A 19,530-nucleotide genomic window follows, 5' to 3' on the forward strand; every position below is an offset into this window, starting at 1 on the left:
CCTCCTCTGAGCAGAAAACAAGTACTGCAGTATAATAAATACCTGGTCTTGGCATTCTCCACTTCAAGAAGTGCCATTCCTGTTGGTTGATCCCATGGTCATCTCTAACCTTGGTCATTTTTTTCATTATCATCTGTCCAGTAACTGGTTAACGTCTACTGCTTTTTTCTCACCTCCTTTTCTGACATTTCCCCATCAATGCTCATTCTCTCTTCTGGTCTTTTCCATCTTTTATGTCTTTCTCTGTCTACATTTTCTTTCCATCTTTCTCTTATTCTCTCTGTTTTGCTCTCTTCTCTTTATATCACCATGACACATTTGTCGTATGACATTATGGACACAAGTTTATTCTCTCCATTTGTTAATTTTGCTGTGTTTTTTGGCCATGGGTGGAGGAAGGTTGTCAAGGCCTATCCACATACTAGCATAAGATTCTCAACTAGCATAAGACATCCACGACAGCTTCAACACTAACACCCCCACCTCCGCCGTCGAGACCACCACCCCCGCGACCCCTACCCGCAACAGTCGTCTGACCACCTGGTCCAATGTTAGCGACGAAGACACCATCAAGACCATGAACTCCATCCACTCCGGATCCCCATCCGACCCATGCCCTCACCACGTCTTCAACAAAGCCTGCACAGCCATCGCACCACATCTCAGGAAAACAATCAACATCTCCTTCGAGACAGCAACCTTCCCGAAGAGCTGGAAGCATGCCAAGATCAACGCCCTACTGAAGAAACCCAAGGCGGACCCCAAAGACCTCAAGAACTTCCGGGCCATCTCCTTGCTCCCCTTCCCGGCGAAAGTCACGGAGAAGATCGTCAACATACAGCTGACCCGCCACCTCGAAGACAACAACATCCTGGACCCATCCCAATCCGGCTTCCGCAGCAACCACAACACCGAGACCGCCCTCATCGCTGCCACCGACGACATCCGGATCGATATGGACAAAGGAGAAACAGTCGCCCTCATCCTCCTGGACCTATCAGCAGCCTTTGACACGGTCTGCCACCGCACCCCAACAACACGCCTCTATGACGCCGGAATCCAAGAGAAGGCCCTGGCCTGGACCACATCCTTCCTCTCCGGCAGAACCCAGAGCGTTCGGCTCCCACCCTTCCGCTTCGAGACCACCGAGATCATCTGCAGCGTGCCTCAGGGTTCCTCCCTCATCCCGATGCTGTTCAATATCTATATGGCTCCACTCGCCCACGTCGCACGACAACACAGCCTCAACATCATCTCCTACGCCGACGACACACAGCTGATCCTATCCCTCACCGCCAAAGACAACCTTGCTGAATGGATGAAGGACAGCAGGCTGAAACTGAATTCAGACAAGACGAAGGTCCTCATCCTCGGCCCCACCCCATCAGCCTGGGACGACTCCTGGTGGCCTACTTCGCTAGGAACTGCCCCGGAACCCACGGACCACGCGCGCAACCTAGGGGTCATCCTCGACTCCGCCCTCTCCATGACCAAGCAAGTCAACACCGTCTCCGCGTCCTGCTTCAAAACCCTCCGTATGCTCCGCAGTATCTTCAAATGGATCCCCTCCGACACAAGGAAAACCGTCACCCAGGCCCTCATCACCAGCAGACTGGACCACGGGAACGCCCTCTATGCAGGAACAACAACCAAGCTCCTGAGACGGCTGCAAAGCATCCAGAACGCCTCGGCACGACTGATCCTCGACATCCCCCGATGCAGCCACATCGCGCCCCACCTAAGAGGCCTACACTGGCTCCCCGTCGACAAAAGGATCACCTTCAAACTCCTCACCTGTGCACAAAGCCATACACAATATCGGACCAGCATACCTCAACGACTGACTCAGCTTCTACACCACCACCCGCAGTCTCCGCTCTGCCAACCTCGCCCTCGCCACAGTGCCACGCATCCGGAAAACCACCGCCGGCGGCAGATCCTTCTCCCACCTTGCCACAAAAACCTGGAACACGCTCCCCACCGACCTACGGCAGACCCAGGACCTGCTGGCCTTCAGAAGACGCCTCAAGACCTGGCTCTTCGATCAGTAGCAGCCCCCCCCTCTCAGCGTCTTGAGACCCTCACGGGTATGTAGTGCGCTTTACAAATGTAATGATAGATTGATTGAAGTAAGTCATTGCTGAGGGTAGTCATAGTGCTACTTTGCAGCCCCCCTTCAAGAAAAATATGTGAGTGCATTAGTGTGGATTTTATGTTGCCACATTTGCAGCCCTGTGTCTTCAAAGCCACATGTTACAGTTGGATTATCTCAGTGTTGGAGGATGGCACAGTACTGGGAAAATGGACTCCAGTGTTCTAGGGGAATGAACTCCAATGCATGTAAGTTAAAGTCCTTACTCTAAGGAGAGCTGGAGACAGGAACTTGAAGTTGAAATCAACATATCTGATTTGAATAGAGTATGCGCTTACGGACTTAGTTACCTGTCCGATTTTATCAGCCCAGGAGATGGAACCGAATGTGTTGTCAAAGATCCAAGAGAAAAATAGGGACAGGGTCTGGTTGCCCTGAAGTGCTAGTAGGGTCAGGGACGAAAGGGCTCAAACTGTGATGCTGGTAAAAATCCTTCCCCAGGGCACTGAGTGATGCTGACTGATCCCAGGACAGCACATTAGCGATGTTGTGTCGTGCAGGGACACAGACTTCACAACTCCAATGTAATCCACTGCTCCTAGGCTGTTCAGCTCTTTCTGGACAGGCTCTTTTCTGTGAGATGTATTCCAACAACCCTCTTCAGCAATAGACAGGGTTCTCCTCTTTGAAAGGCTTTCTCCTCTTTGAAAGGCTTCCAACAAGACTCTTGTATCATACTCAGTCCACAGTCTGGCAGAGGGCGGTAGTCAGGGAGACTCAATTACGGTTCCGCTCAAATGTGCATCATATGTTAATAAGTGGTTCAGGGAGACGTGAAAAAACTTTAATATGGGGCAGACCTTCTACCCTCACTGAAGAAGACAGGCAAAAAAAAACCTGTGCCTTCAACCGGAATCATACCGTCACTACCACCGATCTCACAAAGCCCAAACAATGCTCTGAGGTCTATGTGTATGTAACATGGTGGTGGTGCATCAGTGATCTTGATGGTTTGTTGGGCTCCTTGGGGGAAAACAAAGAATACAGAGACTGTAACTGGAAAAACAACGAGGGCAGAACACTCCTCAGAGCCATGCGAGGGATTTTTTGTCCTAACATGGACTACCCGTCTTTAAAAACTAGAATAAAACAAGTATATTTATCAATGCTGTTCTCACCAAAAGATTGGGATATAGCATCTTCTATTCCTGAGTGGGCCTCAGAGCCCATGTACTAGTGGTGTCAACCAATTTCCTATGGTTGCCACATATTACTTTTATATGTACCTTGTGTACCTAAGTAAAAGTGGTGTCCCTTGATTTTCTTGAGACAGCATCTTCTGCTCCTGAGTGGGCCCATTAGATACCTGATTCTTTGGTTTGCTGCACCTCCAGTCTGTGGTGTGCCACTAATGCTCATATAATAAATGTGTCTCTTGATTTTCTTGGGTCATACAAACTCCAATGCTGAGTGGATCCCATTAACCCATATTTGAGTAGGATCGCTTTCTCTTCTTGTGTAAAAGCATCTGTGCTTTTAAGTGCACCATGTTAAAATAGTGTCTGTTGATTTTCTTTGGGCCCTACCCTTCCTTAGCCTACGCTACAAACCTACACCTATTCACCAAGCACTGAAGGAGCAGCTCACACCTCAGTCACTGGGAGAAATAATTACGGTAAATAAGGTAACATAAGTGTAGGCAAATGCAACTATGTTTCACACATCTTTCTGCTTCATGCCATGGTTAAGCACAGTCAAACCTTTTCCACTGCATGTTTGGAGGAAGCCTATGAACCTCACACACAGCCCCAAAATACTTCCAACATAAAACACACGCTCCACCAGCCGCGTTTAACAACCTGAGTACATGCATCTACCAGTGCCTCAAAAGCACTTTGAGGCATCATTGGAGGCACAAAAGTGGTATACAAATGCTATAATATAACATAATGCTCTACAAAGCCATTACCAAAGCAAATCCAGTAGATATGGTTATTATCCAGTGAACATGATATGGCACTGCACAATAAAACTGGTAGGAACCCCACTTCATTAACTATCTGGTACACTGGAACTGAGCCTACACAAATGTACATTTATTCTAATGAGTGTACAATCAGATGAACTAAGGAAGATTCATTATAACCAAGGGGCACATTTTGAGATTGAACATCTGGGTACAATGCACTATTTAACTTTACTTCTCATTAATATTCACTTAATGCAAAGCTTCTATTAAGAGACAGGCATGGTGTAAGGGTTATTGGTGCAACGGGCAAATGTGTTTTGCAGCTGTGGACTCCTCAAAAGGGCCATATTGGCAGCTTCCCGTTGCAATGTGGGGTTCTTTGATGCCTATTCCTGGTGGTGATAAGGCAGCTGTACATTACTTAAGGATCATGTGAATGATAGGTCTGGGACGGTTATCTTTTTATACACCGATACAAAATAACCCCCTTTTACCAGACATATTTAAAGATTCCTATATTGATAGATGGATTATAGCCAGGATTTACTTATATAGGCTGTTTTTTCTCCTCAGAAGGGATATATTCTTTTGAATTTTTGAAAGACAAGTATCATCTGGAATGGAGAGATTTTTTTAAATATCTTCAAATAAGAGATTTTCTATTACGACGAGTGAGGAGAGAAGACACTATGTTTAAAAGCACCATAGCTGAAACTCTTAGCAATTATCAGGAAAAAATACGGATTGGGGGGTTTTACCAATTATTAATGACACATTTATCGGATGACAGGCAGAAGATTATTCAGAAATGGCAAAAGAACTTTATAATCTCTACAGAAGAATTTGAGTATGTAAATGGGCTATCACAAACAGCACTCATGTCAACCAAATTACAAACACAATTTTATAAAATATGTTTTTTCATGTACTATACTCCAGATAGAATTGCCAAATGGGGTAATGGGAGAGGAACATGCTGCTTTCGATGTAACTTACAAGATGCGGATTGTATACATATTTTTTCATCTTGTCCCTCTTTAATTTTTCTTAAATCAAAAATTGAACATTTCCTCTCATTGATCCTTAAAACTGTGGTTAATCTATCTGATCAAACAGTTGTATTGGGCCTAACAAACTGTACAGACCCCCCAGGATTAGCGGCATGGATTAGCAAATTTAGCGGCACAAATATGGAAATTTAGCGGCATTTTTGCGGCACTTTATTTTACTCATAATCATTCCTTTTTAGCCTGAAATCAATGGAAACTGTTTTAGCAGGGTATTCCACTTTGCAATAGGCATATTTAAAGGGTCAGCAGCTCTACGGAAGCACAGCTCAAGTCCTAACCTCATGGGAGGGAGCTGTATTTCTCCCTGGGATGTTCTAGTGCCCATATGTGCACCTCTGCCAGGGCACCGCTGCCTCCAGGATCCGTGAGGCAGGAAACATCTTCCTCAGGCACCCTAGGGCGCAGAATCGTAGTGGCTGATCCAAATAAGTTAGACAGACTGCATAGGAAGGTCACCACCTGCTTACCTGGTTCAGTCCTCATAAGTTGACTTGAGCATGTACCAAACACCCTGGTACTATTCCTTGTGCCGCTAAACTTGCTAATCCATGCCACAATATCCTGGGGGGGTCTGACTAGAGGAGGGAATTGAAAGATTTGTAGAAACGTGAGCTGCAAAGCAAGCTGGTTTCAGTTCCCCCTTTGAAGGTGAAGACGTAATCATTAGCTCACCAGGAGAAGTGTTGTGATGGGAGTAAAACATTTAAGGAATTCTGCCATGCATGGGGTGTTACCCGGGAGTCAGACGTTTGCCGCAGAAAAGGGGTCCATCATATGTGAATTTGTCTTCAGCCTACCTTCTGTATTTTATCTGTTTCAGGCATGTAAGTTCAACTATAATTCTATGCAAAATGTAGAAATTGAGTATTCATAGAACGTGTTCCTATTTCAAATTAGAAATCTTCTTCCTTGTGGGCTAAACCTACGCCTCTCAGCCTGTTAGTCACCTCAGACTTACCCTCTCACATCTTTAGGCTCTTCAAAGTTTCCACAGGGTAGCTGGGGTAGTTTAGTAGTGGTCTTTTTGGACTCTGCACTTTTTCATATTTATATCTATAGCGCAAACTCAACTCGAAGGTATTGATTGGAGCTTTACCTGAGCGCCAGTTACTTTACACAAGGACATATTCATGTTTTTAGTGTTTAAGGGATTTGCCCAGAATCACAGGATGAAGAACTAACGCCGAGACTCGAACCGAGTTCTCCAGTTCCAGAGTCAGCAGTTTTCACTGTAATGCCACATCCTGTCACCTTGCCTCACTCACCACGAGCTGCGAAGTATGCAAGCAATGGTTTCCCTTGATTACAGTCACTGTACTCAAGGGTCTGCGCCTTCCCCCTTTCAGGTTTGAATATAATTGGAGTCATCTCAAAGTATTTGACGTTTATGAGTCTCCAAATAATGAAAAATAACCATGCTCGTCGGGCACTGCCAATTCCTTAAATGCGATAAATATTGTGTCGCAGATCGTTTTATTTAAACCAACCTTCAATAATATTTTGCCAGGTGTGTTTTTTGTCAGGAAGCACGTGGAATTCTATGTCCGGCAACGACTCATGTATTCAGTGCGACTAACAAACACACACGGTGTGAACAAGAAGTATCAGGAAGGTGTCATAAAGTAATGGCCAAAAATATAATTAAAATCCTAGAACATGCTGTTGTGCTCAGAATTGACGAACTGGAGACATTCCAATAGAAATACTACATATTTTCTAACATTGTTTAATTGCATATTTACTAAATGATTTTCAATTTTTTTTTTGGTTTTCTTGAAAATACATTAACACAAGTGTAAATTTAATAAACCCTTACAGTGTATGTGCGCATCTACCAGCTTAGGCTTTCACAGAAGTGGGCAGCTGTCTAGTTGAGCAACTTTTGATCCGCCGAGAGATGGCTGCTGCGGCTTCTTCAAGATTAAATTCAGGTAAAAAAAATCCCCAGGTGATTTCTACCGAGCCAGCTGAGTGGGTTCCTAGCTCATCGAGGAAAACGGATTCGTTTCAGAAGCTGCCAGCAAAAACTGCACTAGGGCTGAGTACCAACACTGGTTACTAGCGTGTGAGGTGCAGATTAATATATTGTGGCCCAGCTCTCGGCAGTTTGTCCTTCTGAAGACAGGGACTTTTTTTATCGAGGGTGGCAACTGCATGCTTTCGAGCTCGACTGGTTTAGCAGACGCCCTGAAATAATCTGCAACCCCTGGCACTGCCCAGTGAACCCCCTTAACTGTCCCAGGGCTTGGTATACCGTCAATAAACTAAAACAGAAGTTTGAGCACATATCGATAGGCAACGTGAAAACCTACAGCACGCGCTGGTGTAAGTATGAACCCCTGGCCAGCGCGACGGCTGTGTTTAATTAACATTTGGCAGACGGAAATAATACAACTTTCCAACTTTTAGTTAGTTAAGTTCAGAGGTCGGCGCGAGTTGTAACAATATTCGAACCTTGTCTTAATGAAAGGAGTACAGATGCTTTTATAGAGGGCACAGAAATAATGAGCTGGAGTGCCGTGTAAAAAAACAAAAGGATTGCGTTTTCCAAATTTCATGGGCAGTTTAGCAAAAATCGCTGACTTTTTTCAAAACTGCCGATTTCGCGATTTTTTTGCAAATCGCGAAATCGCGATATCCTGGAGGGTCTGACTGAACTAATTTGAATACTGGTCATGAATTGATTTTTATTTCGATGGCCGTATTAAGAATTTGTATAGCATCGGCTTGGCTTGATCCTATTGCCCCCTCATATCAACAGTGGTTTTCAAGACTGTTAGCAATTTTTAATTTAGAAATGGCAATATATAAAACTAAAGGTAGGAAACGTAGAATAAAAGGCTTAAAATTTTGGTCTCCTTTAATAGAATGGTCTGAATCCTAGTCACTCATATAACAATAACATGGCTAAAATCGTCTAGTTGTAATGTATACCCATCTAACTTAATGTTTATTTGTATCTTGAAGAATCATGTGTTAATTCAAATATTTAATTTTACGTATTATTATAATATATAAGCTTTTGAAATTCTTTTTGTTCTACATTTAATCTGCCCGATCAGAGGGGGGGGGGGCGGGGTGTTGTCTTATGTGTTGTATTGTCTTTTCGTTGTACAAAATCCAATAAAAAGAGTTACAAAAAAAAGGATCATGTGAATAAACTCATCATAGTTGAATACTCACAACATATAACATAACTTCATGCATTATTTAGGAAAGTTATAGCGCTATGCTTTTAACATTTTTAAATCACTTAAAAAAGTGTTTCAGTCCTTTTCACACTTTTTTCTTATATTGTATCCTGTAGCAGTTGTAACACTAACTTTCATTAACACCGTTTTTGATGTAACAAACGTAATGTATTGCAATTACGTTTATATAATGCTTACTAACTTTGATGAAGCATTAAGCGCTTTATGGTGAGTTGCACAGTACTACTGGAAAGCAAGGTTAGCAGTTAGTCTCTAGTACTTTACTGGTTATTAGGTTTGGACGGGTGCATTCAGGGAAGTCATATCATGATTTTTCGCCTGTGTGCTGAAGATAATATAAAGGGAATTAAATAACAGTAGGGGCTTTGTGGTACCATGCAGGTTACTGAAAAGATGAACAGAGGGGCTTAAATGGAGGTGGAATTATTGGGTTTCAGAGTAAGGAGGGTTGTGATCTATTGAAAGGGGTGCACCTAACACCCTACTTTGGTGTTTTCTGTAATGCACATTTCACCATTAAGCAGCAAGTTCAGGAGCAGCAGGGAGAACAGGAGACAGTGAAGGCCTGACGGGCTATAAATGGGCTTAAGAGTCAGAGCAGGAATGACTACAACCCTTAAGATCTCTTGTCTCTTCTACCTTAGCTAAGAACGATATGAACCAATGGAGACGCACAGGAGGTGCTCGGTGCCTTTTCTTTCCACAGACAATATGTATTGTATTGATAATAAAAGTTATATCTATATAGTTAACAATATACTCCCTTGATAGTTTAGATACATTTGTAGTCGGACCACTTTTAACCAATAGATTTGATGCTCGTATATTTGACCTTGTAATGGTTAAAGGCTCAGTTGGCCTCACTGGGAGGAAAACATTTGATTTGCGGAAGACACACAGATCCGATGGAATATTCATCTGAGAAGTCTTACTGACTGTGTCTTTCCTCACCTGTGCTTTCCCCGGCATGTCATGGTAGACAGATTCTGGGAAGAACAGAGTAGGGTGAAGCCTCTCGTCCCATCAGGTAGGATTCTTTGGTTCTCGTTTGACACACATGAAACACTACATTTGCACAGTCTCTGGTTGGCCACAGAGGGTTCTAATAGTGTAGTTATGCTCTTTGTCTTGTGTCACTGCAACCCTTTATACAATATGGCTGCTATCTTTCTTGACTTTTCCTCTTTGTAAAACAGGATGAGAACCGACAGCACAACCGAAAGCTGAAATGGATCACCGATTGCACCTTGATGCCACACTACAATAAGTTACTCATCGGGACATGGTAAGATGTTTGCAGATGTTTCCAGCATTTGTAAAAGCTGGGACTGGTTTACCCTTATTGTGCATTGACCGAGGATGTGAGATCGGGTCATAATACAAACTGTGTATGGTAATACATACCTAATTGAAAATAATTTAGATATTGACTAGTAATGCAGGGTGTCTGCACGACATACAGATTAAATCATCTCTATCACAGTTGCATTTTAATTCCAATTTCCCTTGATAAAATCTAGAACTACCTTGAAGTTAATAGAGCCCGTGAATTGCCTTGAAATACATTATTGTGGTGCTCTGAACTCATTTACCATAGTTAGTAGTTAATCAGACTATATCCCGGTGTTTATCTGTGATTAGTTCACCTAAGACAATCCCATGTATCAAATCTGTTTTTCATAGCTGATTGCGTTCATTGGTGCATTAGTTGTGAGCAGTTTTGTAACATGAACATCCCCCCTTTTAGTAATTCGTCTCATATTCAGTAATTATTTTCTAGTGGAGACGCAAATATTTTTCTAGAATATTGATAGTTTAAGAGGATTCATATGAGATTGTTAAGTGTATAAAAGGAAACCAATGAATTCTGATAACAAGGTGATCAAATCTGTATGAAAAGTTTGGTATTTGTATGAACAAACATTATTTCAGCTTGGATTTTAATAAAGTTATTTTGAATTATTGTAAATGTTACTTTTTTGTCTTTATAGAGTTATTTGTAAGTGATGCTAAACTATACAATCCAAAATAGTCTTCATTAGTTCAGTATCCATTGGAAATTGTTTGTTTTCTCGTCTATATTATCACTCAGAACTGAATATGCACCTTTCTTTGAAGTGTCAGGAATCAGGTTAGGTGACATGGATGCACGGGCAGGAAGTGCTGGAGAATGGGAGTCTGGAAGTTTAGATGGGCGGGAGCACCAGACCGCTTAGGTCCTGGGAAAGCATGCAAGCTCACAGCAGAGTAGTAGCAGGAGATGGATCAGTGAAGAGTTTGGTGAGAGATGCTGATGAAACAACGTGTCCTAATGACCACAGCTTGAGAACAACATGTTTACCAGATGAAAATAGATGCTTCAGTTTAAAATAATTTGAATCTCTCTGTCTGCCGGCAAGAGGCAGGTAAACTTTCTCTAACCCCCTTCCCCCACGTAAACTTGATATTAATCTCTTAGACGGTTATTTGTGGAAATAATGCCCACGCTTTCATTTGGGCACCTTGCAATGGCAAACATGACTATAAGTCAATATTCTTACACTATTTCTTGTTGAAAATGGCCGTTACACATAAAAATGTAAAACAAAATTAGAACACATACTCTAATTATGCCCAGGTTGTTGCTGTCAAAAAGTACCCTTGACTATAGAGAACAAAGGGGCTGATCATGATGGCGGTGAACCCGCCACTGACAGGCTGTCGGTGACGGGTTCACCGCCATTGTGTGGCCATTTTCTGCCCACCATATTTTTCCCTGAAATGGCGCCGCCGTAGGGATTACGATGGTCCATCCCGCCAGCCTTTTCATAGCGGTTCTCCTGCCATGGAAAGACTGGCAAGGATGGACTTTTGGGGGCCCGTAGCAGACCCCCCTTTCCCTCGGGCACTTTGGTTTTGGGTTTGGGGTTCCCTGCACCATGTGGCAGGCACATGGTGCAGGGAACTGTGCCGTTTTTACATTACGGCGGGTGCTGCTGCTGTAGCACCCGCCACAATGTAAAATATGGGGTCGGCGACCCCGTGGTGGCGGTCACATTGTAATCAGCCTTGTGGAGCCGCCGCATTGTAGGCGGGTGGTCCCACTTCCCAATAAGATGTCAAACGGACTGGAGTCCTTCCGCCATCGTAATCATCCCATAGTTGCCAATACCAATATGTAGAACGGATATAGTGGTATGAGACACTAATGCAGAGGAAGAGAAGAGTGTTGAGAAAAAACATAGAATAAATTACACCTCAGCTACAAGGAGGCTTATTGCACCACCAACTCCAGAGGAGAAATTCTCTAACTGACAAGGGGGCTGCTAAAGGTGACATAACAAAAACACAGAGAGCATCGTGAAAAGGGAAATATCATATCAATGCTGAAGCACACAATCATATTCAGCTTCTAAGCACAACACAGATTACTACTTCTACCGGTAGTAGTAGTAGCAGTAGTGGTAGTAACAATAATAATAAAAATAATATTAAAAACAACAGCAACTTATGAAGGAAATGCAGTGGCAAATTAGTCAACATACTACTGTGTTTTGCAAGTCAAGCGCTGGGATTAAGGACAAGCCTACAACAATGACCAGAGTCACAGCCGAATGGTAACATTTATGAATTATGTGATGCCCTGTGTAAAATATATGCACCTAGAGGCCAATTCCCAAAGCATTTGCAATCCTACAAATGTGCTGACAGCCGAAAAGCCCTCCATTTACACCTGCCAGCAATCCACAAAAGGATCCCTGTAGTAAATCCCACGCAAGGGGTGGGAACAGCGGCAGCCGGCGAGGGTAATTGAGGTGGGGCGGTGGTGCGGGGCGGGGGCAGGCGGGGTGGGTAAAATCGACAGATGGCTGAATAGGTACAATTAAATAAATAAATAAAACCTATTCTGTCGTCTGCTGACTTCCCCCCTGCCCCGCTCCACCACCCCACTGCCCCACCGCGCTGACCTGCACCAGCCGCTACTGGGTGGGAAGTGTGTGTTATAATGTGCAGTTATCCTTCTGTGTTAATGAATGCCCACAAGCCCAGACATTAGGGGGCAGCCCCAAACTCTGATCTGGCCTTTTCTGACTCTGGAAACGATTGAAGATTTACTCAATGGCTGGAGTAACGTTCCTTCGAAGTCTAGTAAGGGAAAGGTTCACCAACAGATTTAGTGGGAGTGTCATCAGGATAGTCAAAAAAGTGTGCATTTTCTTTGCACAGTGGGCTCCATTCCCTATGTGCTTAAATCTACAGATAAAGAGTTCAGTACAGGGGGTAATAGGCGCCTTTGGATATGTTGCACTTTCACCAGGAAACTGGTGGCTGAAATATAAATATGAATTGCAACAAATTGTTAATCTGCACCCGCATGTAACTTTTATGAGGACAGAGTCTTTGTGTGGATTCAAAAAAATTGGAAATTGGAAAGTGGTATATTTGTGTCTAATTGCCAGATGCCAGATGTTTTATGCAATGCTAATGAAGTGCCTCTGCAGAGCTGAGGTGATTTGCACCCATTGATTGTGCTAACTGACTCCAAATTCTTGGGCACCCTCTTTGGAGTTATCCATTGTGCCAGGGTAGCCCTATAATTTATGATGGTAAAGGCAACAACTGTATGTGTTCTCTGCACATACAAATAAGCAAATCAACAAATTAATTATTTAACATCAATATTGTATCTGTATCTAATTAAAATCCTTTCTATGTTTACTTGTTCTTTCCCGCAGAAACAAACACCCCACCAAAAATACATGCAGGAAGGGATAAGAAGGCCTCCTGGTATAAAACTGTTTTTGGCCCCGGCCTTCTGCTGACCAAGTTAAAGAGCCAGCTTTGTAGTGATGAGCTGCACGTTTCTAGTCTGTGTGCATCATCAATGGGTGTTCCATTATTTGCGTGCGGACATGACATCAGAACGATGAAACACCTTTGCCGTTGCACGTGACGTATTATAGACACAGCTGCTCGACAAAGAGGCAATTTTTTGCCCCTAGACTGGGGCCTTGGAGGCTACGAAGGGTCCCAAAACACCCTCGTGGGGGTTCTTGATTTGTCTCAAACAAGACCGTACTGGGAACCAAAAGCAGCCCTGGCAAAAATGTTCAAATCAGCTATGCTCCTTTCCTACTCTCTCATTTGTACCCTCCTCTACCTTTTCTAAAGATTTAAAGCACCTCTCGCTTGTCTAAAGCACCTGCTGTAATTTCCGGGTAGGGGTGCTGGAGAAAGTAGCAGAGGTTGCAGCAACAGACCTTTGACTTCTGGAACATAGAGCAGTGGTTTGAGCATCTCTTCGTATTTTGCTGATGCACTGTCTATATCTCATGAGCTTACTCAGAAGGTGTGTAACAGCTCAAACTGAGGTCTGAGCACCAGGCCTGTATTGCGGGTCATTTTGTGGCTCCCACAGTGGTCTGTAGGATTTTCCAGAGTGGGGGTGCTGCGTCAATGTTGTATCACTGAGGTAATAAGGATTGCGAAAAACCCAATCTTGACATAAAGAACAAGCACCGTAAATGAGTCACGCCCATTCAGAAGGAGAGGGGTACGGGTGTGGTAGCCCATGTTGCATTTTCGAGCACACTGGTGCAAATATATTACTAAAGCATGGAGCGTTAGCACATCAGCATTTACAGGTAGCAAGCTGCACATTGAAATTGCCACAACATTTGCAGTGACATTCAGTTTTAATGAAAAAACTACTTAGCACACAAAAGATAATGTGTAGAAATCAATTTTCAGCAAATATTTACCATTTGCTCATCGCCAAGTAAAGTGGTTTGTTTTGATCCTGTTAACATTTTGTTTCCATCACACTTCAGAAGGACAAACAAACGTGCTTCGTTTGTGGTCTCCTAATTGCTGTTTATTTTCAAATATTTGTTAATTTACAGTGTTTAAAATGTTTCAGTGTGTTGGAAAAAACACTGATGTCCTGCAGCCTTCACTTTTACACTCACACTCAGGGATCTTGTCATAGGTGGTTAAAACGGCCTAGAGGATTTCCAAATTAGTTCAATTATTTATTTGCTGGTTCCTCTGACAGGATTAAAACTATGAGTATATAGCTGGTCATGGGGCATTTTTCACCCAACCATTCCTCAATTTGTATCAACATGTTTCAGCCTCTTTTTTCATGCTCAACAGATTTCCTTCAACACAGAAAGACATTCTCCTACTCCAATGAGTCAGTCGTAGTCTGGTCGTTCAGAGGATGTTAGTTACACACACAGCATAAAACAAACCTTACCCGTGGTTTTCTCGTGACAATGGATAATTTTACCTAGAAAGGGATCATGAGCACATACATAATCTATCTTAAAATATGCCACCAAGGTTTTCTGTCACGTACTGTACATGTTGTTAATAGTCAACATGCCATTATACACAGCACATGAGATACACAGCACTCAAATAACTGCCCACCCTGCACTCACATGGACAGGCTGCTCACTTTATACTCACAATGGCACACATCTCACTCTGCACTCACTTGTGCACGCCTATGCCCCTGCACTCCTACAAGCAGACCCCTACCCTCACACAACCACACCTCTCATCTTGCCCACACACAGCTCTCGCCCTGCACTTACATCTGCACACATCAGACACAATGCTCACCCGGAACTTATGTGATATATAAACGAGAGGCACATGTGGGTGCCAGGGCAGAAGAACAAAGAACACTGGAGCAGGGGTTGGAGGCAAAAGGGAGCCAATAAAGAAGGGCAGATGTATCTCAGGCTTTTAGGGGGAGTACCAAAGCAAAGGGAAATGCTAGTTTGAGGAGGAAAAGGTAGAATCGGCTAGCGGCACACTATAAGAAAGGAAGAGACAATAGGTATAGCAGAAGAGTGGGCAAGAAAAAAAAGAGGTTGCAAAAGAAGTGAGGAGCAGAGGGTACCAAGGACCAGTTTAAAGGGAGTGCCCGGAGAGTGGGAACAGAGGATTGCCAATGAAAGGGGGTGTCAGGGAGAAGTCTTGCATATAGGTGCCAGTTAAGGGATTGGAGTTGTAAAATCGGGGAGTTGGAACAAGGGGACAGAACGATATAGCATCTGGACCCCGCACCTTGTCTTTTATATTACCCCCACCTCTTACCCGCAGCACTGTCAGACGATGGCTGGTCATCGTTGCATCAGGTGCAGTCTCTTTCACAGCTCGAAGGCTCACCTGAGGGTCAGTGCAGGGGTCTGCCATGCCTCAAGTACGGTCTTCTTAAGGCCTTGGGCCAGAACAGGGTCATCATGATTGAAGTTTGGTCTCCTCTTCATCCCCCTTGGGCTTCCCTGAGCATCGCAGTTGGGATCTGCCAGGCATGAGTTTTGTTCTTCAATCCAGTCCTTCGAGGCTTCTCTTAGACCCACAGGTCATTTCCCCAATCCTTACCCCTACAAGGCATCCCTCAACACATGGTGATTAAATGCTGTGGATGAGGACCGTGTTGCAGAGTACCCCTAAAAGAGTCCCGCCAGCACACAGCCTCAGTTAGCCGGGTAAGTATTTTGGATAGAACCATGGTAGAAGGGAGGAGACACCCCTGTGGGAGCCATGTCCACTCTGAGCTTCTCCATGTACACAGGTGCAGCACTAACAAAAAAAAGAAGCCCAAATAACCATCAAAAGTGTCCTAGTAGATTAAAGATTCTCTTAGGCTCATATTAGGAGAATCTGTTCAAGCGGGGATTGATTTCCCTTCTAACAATTACTTTGTGTACCAGGCATAGAGTTTTAAGCTTCACTATATGTCTCACCTGCAACCAGTGAAGTTTCACCAGCCCAATAAGACATTTGTACTGAAGGATTGGTGCCAAAATTATATTTTCCAAGACTACTTTTTTGCGTCTTGTTGATTGTGATGAGCAAAATTATTTTACGCAAGCATATTTTCCCATGAACCTCAATTATTTTCCTTAGGATCAACGCTGAATTTTTTCTTGTAACAGAATTGGTTGAAGCAGAAAATGTCTTGCTGGAATTGGATGTGTACCATGATTGTATGCGTTGCTCTAGACACGTTAACCGGATCACTTTAGAAACCAAGAGGAGAATACATTGAGCTGGCTCGCACACATTTCGTACACAAGACTATGCTTCATGTATGATTGTCACGCTGAAGACCTCCAATGTATAATAAGCCCAAAATACATGTGAAACACATACATTTCATGAGAAATAATGCATGTTATATGAAGAAAAAATGTGCAATCTTACCCACCCCTACATGTCGATTAGCGAAAAAGCTATTTCACCAGAGATGGGCTGGTGTAAAATGCTGGTGCAAAGTTGCTTAATGCTAGGAATGAGTTGGGCAGGTCATAGCTCAGCTCCTTTGAAATACAATTGCTGCTGTGCTAGGATAAAAAGAAATACATGCACTTATGACGTGTTCAGGAGTGGCTGGCAGGGAATGAAGTGGGAGGCGTGGAGGGAAGGGAATGATGGGGGACCGGAAAAAAAAATACCACTTACCTCTTGCGCCTGCCGAGTCTCTCCTCCTCTTCTCCGCCGAGTCCCGGCACCAGTAAGCACATAGGCTCCCCATAGCCAATCACAACGCTGCAATGCAGCTATCCAGCATAAGAATGTGCAAGGCAGGGCCGGACTGGGAACCGTAACTGGCCCTGGAAAACTGCCCGGCCAGCCCCTTGGGGGTGCGGCAGAGTTGTTTAACAGGGCCGGTTTAGGCCGATTTTGTTACAGGGAGCCGATGCTGCCGACTCATGGTACCAAAACTGCCCTGCAGGGGCCCAAAACCAGCCTGCACCCTCGTGGCCCACCGGGGAAACGCCTGGTGCCCGCTACGGCCAGTCCGGCCCTGGTGCAAGGCGTCACTATGATGTGGGGATTGAGGGTTTTGGAGGGTAGCAGTTGGAGGAGAGGCTTGGACAAGGAAGGTGCTGTTACTCTGCTATCCTACCTTTATCTGCAGTGTAGAGAATAAAGGGTAGTTATACACTATGGATGTGCGATCTTTTTCTACAGCTCCTCAGAGACGAGAGAACGTATCGGTGTTTTCCAGCACAACATACGAAACGGAGCCAGCACCTAGCCAAACAAAACCAGGAAGGTGCCTGGAAACATCATAAATAAGTCACTTTATCAACTGCCCGATGAGGCCTGAAGTACGGACTGGCGGGATCGATAGCACTTTTTATAGGAAAAATTGTTATGTTGAAATAGCAGTGGCAGGGTTCTATATGCGTAGTATCCTTAGAGCTCCTCGCCGGTGGCATTGCAAGGGTGCAAGAGGCCCTAATAAAGCAAAGGAATAGTGCTCCCATAGCCTGGTTTTATTGAAAAAGTAGCCATTAATTGGGGTGACTTGGACCCCTCAGACACGTAGCCCAAGAAGCCACAGCACCTGTTGCACTTTTGACAGTTACCCCCCTGGTTGTAAGGACACAATTTGGCCCTTGATTGGTGTAAAATCCCTCCACTCAGGCTGTGTGCTAACATCTTGCCACAAGGTAAGTGACTAGAGTTCTACATCCATGTGTTTGAAACTGGTAGTCAGTTCCCACCCAGTCTGCCACCGCAGATGCTCGCACTATCTCCCCACACCGACACTGTTTAATTTGAAAAAGAAACCGATCTTTCTAGTTCTAATGTGGAACAGGTTGAGGGGCGTGGCGTGGTTAAGCACGCTACTGAGGGCAGACATTGAGATGTTGTTACAAATCCCCTCTCAGGATTCAGAGAATCAGCCTGTGCTGCTGTCTGGGGAAAAGACCTGTCACATCTATCTGTGTTTACCTCATGGCAACCAATTAAACTTTCCTCAGCTTCCCTTTGACAGGCTGCTCTTCTAATTGGACAGAACGGAAATGAGTTATGCTAATTCGTCTGTTTGGAGTTTATAGCATTTTAACTAAAGACAGATAATGGGGCTACATTTTTTTAAATACAATCACAAAGCAGTATTAGGTTCCTTTAGCACAGAAATTATGAAATTGTATAGTAAACATTTTGCAGTCATTACTGTTTTAACCAAACACATTCTTTCCTTTCCATTGGTGGCCCATGTTATGTAACATACAACTACTTCAAAGGAGATCAACACCCCCCTGAAGACTGCCACAGGGTTGATAAATATAGGTATCTCTTACATATGTTGCTATCCCAAACATTACATATGAATAAGTACAACCCCTCCATCCTTCACAAGTACAGTCTTACCTCATTATATAACTCAATTCTTTTTGGGATATTTTCCTTTAAAAAAAAACTGAAGGTATTCAATACTATCGAGTTTGGAAGCACACTGTTTATTTATGTGGTAGTTTTTAAGACATCTTATGTGAAGTCCTCCACTTTTTCTCCCTTCCTAGTCTCCTATTGTTTGCGGTTGTTTTTGCTAACTCCTGTCATTGTGGAATATATGGTACAATACGATCATGAATATTTTCCTTAATTGAAATTAAATTATATTCACTAGATTGACTCTTTCGTATTGTATTGCGAAGTCACTATATTGAATAGGTATGGTATTGCCAATTTCTTGATACAGTTCATCAATAAAAATATTTAACAAAAAACTATTTATAACCCTGACATAGGCTTAAACTGTGAGATATAAGGGGTTACATTTTGGCTACATAGACTTAGAATAAAGTGCTCAAACATTTCAGTTTTAGCTTAGGCAGTTAAAAATACTGTTTGATCATAGTTCGGTTTTATATGCTTAGGTTTAGGTGGGAGTGTTTGGGACTAGGCTTTGGGGCTACGGTTAGACTTAGGGCCTGATTATGACTTTGGCGGTATAGCAGCGTGGCGCCATGCCGCGCCCCACTGCCACACCGCCAAAGCTATCTGCTGACAGCTCACCAGATTTGGAGTTTTGTCCAGGTCTGGCGGGCGTTGCTTTGACTGACCCAGGTAGTGAGCCTTAGAAAGGCACTGCATGGACCGAAATGCACAATGTTGTGCATTTCATTCGGTGCAGGAACATGGGGGTGCATACAGACAGAGCGGCACACCATGCACCCCCTTGCCTGAACCACGTGCACAGAGGCACAAGGGGACCCTATATGGCCCCCTTAGTTTCCTCACTGCCACCCTTTTTATGGCAGGCTCACCGCCATGAAAAGGAAGCCAGTGAGGAAACTCATAATATGCTTGGTGGTGCAGCATCTGTACTGCCAGCATATTATCACCTCTGACTGCTGCAGTACTGTCATGGGATCAAGGATCCTGGTG

The 19,530-nt window shown here is 43.9% G+C and overlaps 1 protein-coding gene across 1 annotated transcript in view; it reads left to right on the forward strand.

The window, feature by feature from the left end:
• LOC147728404 (cilia- and flagella-associated protein 337-like) overlaps nt 1-19,530 on the forward strand; it is a 378,048-nt gene that overhangs the window by 39,724 nt on the left and 318,794 nt on the right. Inside the window, exon 3 of the mRNA XM_086963279.1 lies at nt 9,540-9,628. Coding sequence (XP_086819405.1) covers nt 9,540-9,628 — 89 coding nt within the window. The remainder of the gene's footprint in view (nt 1-9,539; nt 9,629-19,530) is intronic.

Source organism: Lissotriton vulgaris, chromosome 3_1, assembly GCF_964263255.1.
Source record: "Lissotriton vulgaris chromosome 3_1, aLisVul1.2, whole genome shotgun sequence".
Taxonomy (NCBI): Eukaryota; Metazoa; Chordata; class Amphibia; order Caudata; family Salamandridae; genus Lissotriton; species Lissotriton vulgaris.